General features: G+C 37.1%; 1 protein-coding gene across 1 annotated transcript; it reads left to right on the plus strand.

The window, feature by feature from the left end:
* Positions 1-6,643: 6,643 nt before the first annotated feature.
* Positions 6,644-7,339, plus strand: LOC141389926 (uncharacterized). The gene has a single exon (XM_073962191.1). It carries the CDS (start codon positions 6,644-6,646, stop codon positions 7,337-7,339), a length of 696 nt encoding a protein of 231 aa, XP_073818292.1.
* The last annotated feature ends 386 nt before the right edge of the window (positions 7,340-7,725 follow it).

The raw sequence follows: 7,725 nt of genomic DNA on the forward strand, positions 1-7,725 counted from the left end.
GGTTGTTTTGTCAACACGTGTTTTTTCTGCTTGTTAAATACTCACACACAACTACAAGTGGAATTCAATGAACGACAATACAAACAATAACAAAGAACTGAGAAGAGCATGAATACGAGTGTTTATGTATACCAACGCCAATCGGCGACAGTAGCGAATTTTTGTACAGTTGATGACGTTTCTGCTAGTTTAGGCAAATATTCATGCATACGTATTTATGTATGTGATTCTATACATATGTATGTAGCCAATATATAAATGTGTTCTTTTTATGATTGTCAAAAATTTAATCTGTTTAATAAAGACAAAATAATTAGAAGACAAGTTTTATAACTTAACAGATTTACAAAGAATACAAAACGTAAAAAGGCATTTCAAAAATGTTTCATTTACATATGTAATGAAACTCTTTCATTTATCTAATGAAACTGTTTCATTCATTTTTAAAGCAAACCAAACACATCGAATAGCCATTTTTTTAAAATGATTGAATTCAAAACATACATATGTATTTTTCTTAAATTTATTGAAATTAAAATATTCATTGCATCAATGAAATCCGTTTCGTTTATACAATGAAACCAACTATCATTGAATCTTAAACAACGTAAAGTTTCAATGCATGAATGAAACATTTCATTATATTAATGGAACGTTTCATAGCATCAATGAAAAATAATGAATGAAACCCGTTCATTGATACAACAAAGCATTTTTCTTTCAGTGTATGAGATAAAAACCGCTATAACTTTTATGTGCACGGCCAATTCTGAGAACTCGAACAGATATGAAACCAGAATTTTTTTCCCTATCTTCTATACTAAAAATCGCGGATGATGTTTATAGTGAGCATAAAAATATATCCGCAAAATTTGGAAGGAATCGGTTTAGATAAAGATATAGCTTTCGTATGTATATTTCAACCGATTTTATATTTAAGCCGCACTAAGGCCATAATTTGCATCCGATGACTTTAAAATTTGACATCCTGATCAATTAAGAATCACGTGCAGAAAATTTGGTTCTGATCGGTTCAGGTATATAAATCTACATACATATATATAGAAAATTATTCAGGTTTGCCATGATGTTCGAAATGTAAATCCTCCGAAATGGCTGGTCTGAATATGATAAAATTTCTATACCGAAAAATGGAGGGGACGGGATACCTCCCCCACAACGGGGTTTATCCAAACGCGAAATCTCAGACATCATTTGACGTATTGGGGTACAATACAATAGTAATTGTGACCTCCATCATTAATTGGTGATTTGGAAGTAGAATACCGGGATCGCGTTCAATTTTTGAATACTTTATAATTACATGTCAAGATTTTTAAATTTAGTAGGTTTTTGTAGTCCCACTACTAAATTAAGAGATCTTGAACATAAAATATTTCAATGCTTAGTATAACTCGATTAAGATAACTACCAAATTTCATGACTTGTGTCATATTGACAACTCCAACTCCCAGCCCAGCCAAATACTTAAAAATATCCAACTTTGTAAGTGTCACGCTATCTGTAAGTATTTTTATACCCTCAACCTTTAGGCCAAAGAGGATATTTACACTTTGATACGACCAAAAATGTGCCTCATCGATATAATGGTTTTAGACCCCAAGTATGTTTGTACGATATCCGTTTCAGACAATTTTGAGTAGATCTAGCAATGTCCGTCTGTCTGTCGGTCTGCCTGTCTGGCTGGCTGGTGCGCACGATAACTCTCGAACGGATCAATCGATTCGGTTCAAATTTTGGGTATCGAAATATTTTGTCCAGATTCGATTTAAGTTCGAAGATGGGCCATATAGGTCCACTCCTTCAGGTACCTCCCCCACAAATGTTCAAAAATTGTCGCAAAACTTGTGCGCACGATAACTCTTGTAGGGAATAACCGATTTGGTCCATACTTTGCACATCGTGTAATTTCTACCAAACTTAGATTAGATTCTAATACGGACTCAATCCGTGCACTCCTTCGGGTACCTCCCACACAAAATTTCGGAAAAGTTCAGTTTAGGACCTGGTCTCGAATCGCTTTGATTTTTGTTTACGCAAGTTGTATTCGCTGTCCTCTATACGACGCTGTAAGTTTCATTAGGGGCAAGTCCATACTTCCTGAGAAAATAGCCTGAAAGTTACCAAAAACCCTATGACACCGTGTGTAGTGGTTGCAGCGCAAGATAACTCTTGAACGGATCTGCCAATTCGGTCCAAAATTTGGCTTTCGTAATATTTTGTCCAAACTTAGTTCAAGTTCAAAGATGGATTATATCGGTCCACTCCTTCCGGTACCTCCCCCACAGAAGTTCGAAAATGTTCGGAAAATTTGTGCGTACGATAACTCTTGAAGGGAGTAACCGATTTGGTTTATACTTTGCACATTATGAAATTTCTACCAGACTTAGATGAGGTTCCAATGTGGACTCAATCAGTAAACTCCTTCGAGTACCTCCCACACAAAATTTCGGAAAAGTTCAGTTTAGGACCTTCTCTCGAATCTCCTTGGTTTTTGTTGTATTATCTTGTATTCACTGTCCCCTATACGAAGGTACAAGTTTCCTCAGGGGCAAGTCCATACTTCCTGAAAAAATAGCCTGAAAATTGAAAAACAAACCCTATGACACCATGTTTATGGGTGGAAGCGCAAGATAATTCTCGAACGGACATGCCGGTTCCGGCCAAAATTTGGCCTTCGTAATATTGTTTCCAAACTTAGTTTAAGTTCGTAGATAAGCCGTATCGGTCCACTCCTTCAGGTACCTACGCCACAAAAGTTCAAAAATATTCGGAAAAATTGTGGACACGATAACTCTTGATGGTCCATACTTTACACATTCTCATAATATCTACCAGATATAGATCAGGTTCGAATATGGACAATATTTGTCCACTCCATCCCGTACCTCCCACACAAAATTTTGGATAAGTTCACTTTAAGACCTGCTGTTGAATCACTTTGATTTTTGTTGAAACAACTTGCATTCGCTGCCCCAATTACGATGGTAAAAGTTGTTTCAGGGGCAAGTCCATACTTCTTGAGAGAACAGCCCGAAGGGTGTAAAAACCCCCTATGGCACCCCCATGGTCTATGTCGGTCCATTCCTTTAAGTACCTTTTCAGCAAAATTTTTGAACTTTAATCCTAATCAATATTTTTGTCGGTTCATACGAGACCAAAATTTTGAAACCCCCTAAATACATAAGTTTATTGTGAAAAAAAGTGTTTCAATTTGCACAGGCTGAGGGTATATCTCTGTCGGCAAAGCCGACTGATACTTTTTTACTTGTTCTATAAGCTTACGGATCCATACGGGGATAAAATTTTCTACCCATATAGTACTCACTATTACCTTCTACCACATATATAGTTTCGCGAATACGTCGCAATACCGAGAGTTCTATTCCAAAAACCATATAAACTACACAAAAAATACACCACAAGTCTACATCAAATATTCCTTACCAAATCGAACTTTTTTAAATTCTTAAGCAGAATATTAATTTACATACCTCTACACGTGTTATCCATTAAAAAACATTTTATTATGTTAGCGGTTTTTAAATGTCGAGCGAAACGAATTTATTCTTCGTTTAATAGATTTTTATAAAATTTTACAAAGTAAGATGCAATAGCTTTGACAGCCCGGTATGTGATCATGGAGCGTTGCCAAGTTGAAATGATTTTGTTCCTAAGTTGCTCAAAGTGTTAAGAATCTAATCCAGTTACTATTTTATCCAAATATATGACTTCAAAAATAGACTTTTTGCCTTAGAAATCTGCCATTGGGCCTATAGTGGTATGTTTGGTCGAAATGTGTTTCAGACAATATGGAGTCGATTTAGCAATGTCCGTCCATCTGTCTGGCTGGTGCGCACGATAACTCTCGAACGGATTAACGGAATTGGTCCAAAAGTTGGCGATAGCAATATTTTGTCCAAACTTAGTTTAAGTTCGAAGATGGGTTATATCGGTCCACTCGTTCCGGTACCTCCCCCACAAAAGTTCGAAAATTTGTGCGCCCAATAACTCTTGAAGGGAGTAACCGACTTGGTCCATGCTTTGCACATCGTGAAATTTCTACCAAACTTAGATGAGGTTCCAAGATATACTCAATCGGTCCACGCCTTCGGGTACCACCCACACAAAATTTCGGAAAAGTTCAGTTTAGGACCTGCTCTCGAATCGTTTTGATTTTTGTTGTAACAACTTGTATTTACGGCCTCCCATACTGCGGTACAAGTTTCATCAGGGGCAAAACCATACTTCCTGAGAAAATAGCCTGAAAGGTTCAAAAAACCCCTATGAGACCGTGTGTAGATAACTCTCGAACGAATCTGCCGATTCCGTCCAAAATTTTGCCTTCGTAATATTCTGTCCAAACTTAGTTTATGTTCGAAGATAAGCCATATCGGTCCACTCCTTTGGGTACCTCCCACACAAAAGTTCAAAAATGTTTGGAAAAATTATGCGCACGATGGCTCTTAATGGGAGCGACCGATTTGGTCCATACTTTACACATCCAAATATATCTACCAGATATAGATCGAATATGGACTATATTTGGAGTGGACAAATATATATGACTTCGTGTACCTCTCACACAAAATTTCGGATAAGTTCACTTGTAGACCTGCTTTTGACTAACTTTGGTTTCTGTTGAAGCTACTTGCAATCGCTGCCTCAATTACGACGGTAAAAGTTTTTCAGGGGAAAGTCCATACTTCTTGAAAAAACTGCCCTAATGTTGTAAAAGCCCTCTATGGCACCATATATAATGGCTGGAGAGCATTTGGCCTTCGTCATATATTGTCCAATCTTTGTTTCAGTTCGAAGATGGGTAATACCGATCCATAACTTAAGATACATCCCCCAATATTTAAATAATGTCTCTAAACACTTGAACGGGGCAATTTGGTTCAAACTTTGGATCTTCTTATATTTTTTCCAATTTTAGTTTAAAATTTTTTTTAACCTCGCCCACAAAAGTTCAACATTTGTGTCTATGTGCAGTTTAGTGTCTGTTCGCAGATCCTTTGGAAATGTATACCGATGCTGTTCGTTGTGGTCCTGTTTAAGGCGACATTATGTTTTCCGTGGACAAAAAAAATGCTTCCTGGCATACTGGTCCAAAATTCTATCGAAAATATATGCCTTCCAAAATAAGATCTACTTCCATAATGTACCAAGTCGGTCCATTCCTTTATGTACAGTTGAACCTCGATTATCCGTGAATCGATTATCCGGGAACCTCCATTATCCGTGATAGAAAAGAAATGTTGGACTTTTTTCCATTTCTTCTATTTTTCGTTATAAACTTCATTACCCGTTAGTAAAAACACACTTTCCAATAAATCTGATTAAGCAAACAAAAGGTAAACAAACGAAAACAGGCAATTCTACCCTATTACACAATTTGTGTATTTATGGTATCACAAAAACCATTCGACAAAGTCAATTCAGATGAATATCATAATGATGATATTTACTTATCCTTCTAAAATTTGGTGGATTACCGTAACAAATTTAATAAAAATGGCAGATTTTCATATTATTGTACAATATTATGCCATTTTTAATTAAAAATATGATCAAAAACTGCGTAAAAGCATTGCCTCCATTATCCGGGAAAATCGATTATCCGTAATGCCTCCGGTCCCGACCATCACGGATAATCGAGGTCCAACTGTATCTCCTCCGCAACACTTCTGAACTCTAATCCTAATCCACATTTTTGTCGGCAATCTCAAATGTCCAAAAGGGGCCACAAAACACTGAAAATACCCTAAATACATTCTATCTGTGCGTAGATGAAAGTTTCACTTCACATTGGCTGAAGGTATATCTCTCTGTCGGCAAAGCTGACTGATTGCAGAAGAAATTTGTTTTTTTTTTTACTATATATCGAACGAGGTACGTAATACACCTAATGAGCACAGTCACCAAGTGCTAAAAGTGTCGTGTAGTGGTTTGTGATGACAATTCCTCTGACATTATTTCTCATTTTCAGAAACCTCCTCATTATTCAGATCATATCGAAAAAGAAAAACCACAAAAAATTGTATATTTGTAAACTAAATTCCTAGAATTAGTAGGGAATAAAGGACAACCACCCCTTTTGATAGTTATCGCGTCCATAGGCGTTTTTAGTTGTTTACCGTAGGATTCTTTAGAGGCTGAAGTTTCCTGACTTGTTTTATTTAAGTCTGTTATACTTTTCAAGAGTACCAAAAGAAACGCCCACTGTGATTGCTTCTAAAAATATATTTGATATTGAAACTGTTTTATGAACCAATCATATTTAGGCTAAATACCATGCCTAAAAATATCATATTATATTGCTTATATTTTTAAAATAATTTATCAATAACTGATAAAATACATTTCCTTTTGTTAAGTGGTATTTTGAAAACATCCGACGGTTTTTAAGCTGGCGTCATAATGTTTGTGTTGTTGTCTAACGCAAGAGCATAATTTTTTCAATTCATAATGAAGTTATTATTCTGCTGGTATTATCTGCGAAATATTTCGTTCGTGCGAATTTTTTAACACATATAAAAACATCCACCGTTGCAAATAGCCAATCATAAAACGACGAACACTTCAATCATTAGAAACTAATCTAATCACACTAACCAGAATGCGTGCCTTTATTGTCTTGTGTTTGGTGGCCGTTGCCTGTGCCGATAAATTGGGTTATAACTATCAACCAGTTGGTCACTCCGACTCAGGATTATCATTCGCCCCTGGTGCTGCTGCCAGCGATGTTGCACCCAGCTATGAAGGTGGTGTTGGTTCTTTCGAAGGTCAAGGTTCCAGTGTCGCACCTTCTTTCGCTCCACAAGGTGAATTGGAAAAGGAATTCTACACTTTCACTGCCAACGATGGTGATTTTAATGAACCCATCAACTCCGACCAATTGGCTAATGCTGTGAAGAAAGGTCTACGTGTTGTCTTCATCAAGGGCCCTGAAAACAGTGGGTTGGAAGATGCTGCTTTGGCTTTGGCTAAACAAGCTGCTCAGCAAGAAACTGCCATCTATGTTCTTAACAAACAAGCCGATCTCGCAGGTTTGGCCAACAAATTCAACAGCCTCGGTAACAACAACAACCAAAGACCCGAAGTTCACTTTGTCAAGTACCGTACTCCTGAAGATGCTGCCAATGCTCAACGTGCTATCCAAAGCCAATACGATTCTTTGGGTGGTCCATCTACCAGCATCAATGGTGGTGTGGCTCCAGTTATCAACTTTGCTTCTCAAGCTCCCATTGCTGCTGCTCCCGCTGCTTCTGCTCCTGGTGCTAGCTACTTGCCTGCTTCCGTTTTCCGTCATTGAGAAAGTAAAACACCTGTGGAAATCTCTCTGCGATTATATATAAGACCGAGTATTATACAGTTGTTATTAGTTTTGTAAAACAATAAAATTGTTATTTGTTGTTAAAGTCAATTAATTGCGATTTGCATTGTTATTATCAAAATCGTCAGTTAAAAAAAACAAGTAAGAACGGCGTTAAGTTCGGTCGGGCCGAACTTGTTATATCCTCCACCACGAGTTGTATTGAAGTAACATTGAGCAATTAGTTTCCTTTCGTTTATGAGGAAGACCAAATACCAAATTCAAACAATTTCAGTGGAACACTGATGCCACAAACTTCAAAATACCGAAAATTGGGAGGTACCGTTCTATGGGGGCTATATGAAGGCGTGGACCTATACCGACAA

This window comes from Musca autumnalis, unplaced genomic scaffold (genome assembly GCF_047663935.1).
Source record: "Musca autumnalis isolate F117 unplaced genomic scaffold, ASM4766393v1 scaffold_1, whole genome shotgun sequence".
NCBI classification, from domain to species: Eukaryota; Metazoa; Arthropoda; class Insecta; order Diptera; family Muscidae; genus Musca; species Musca autumnalis.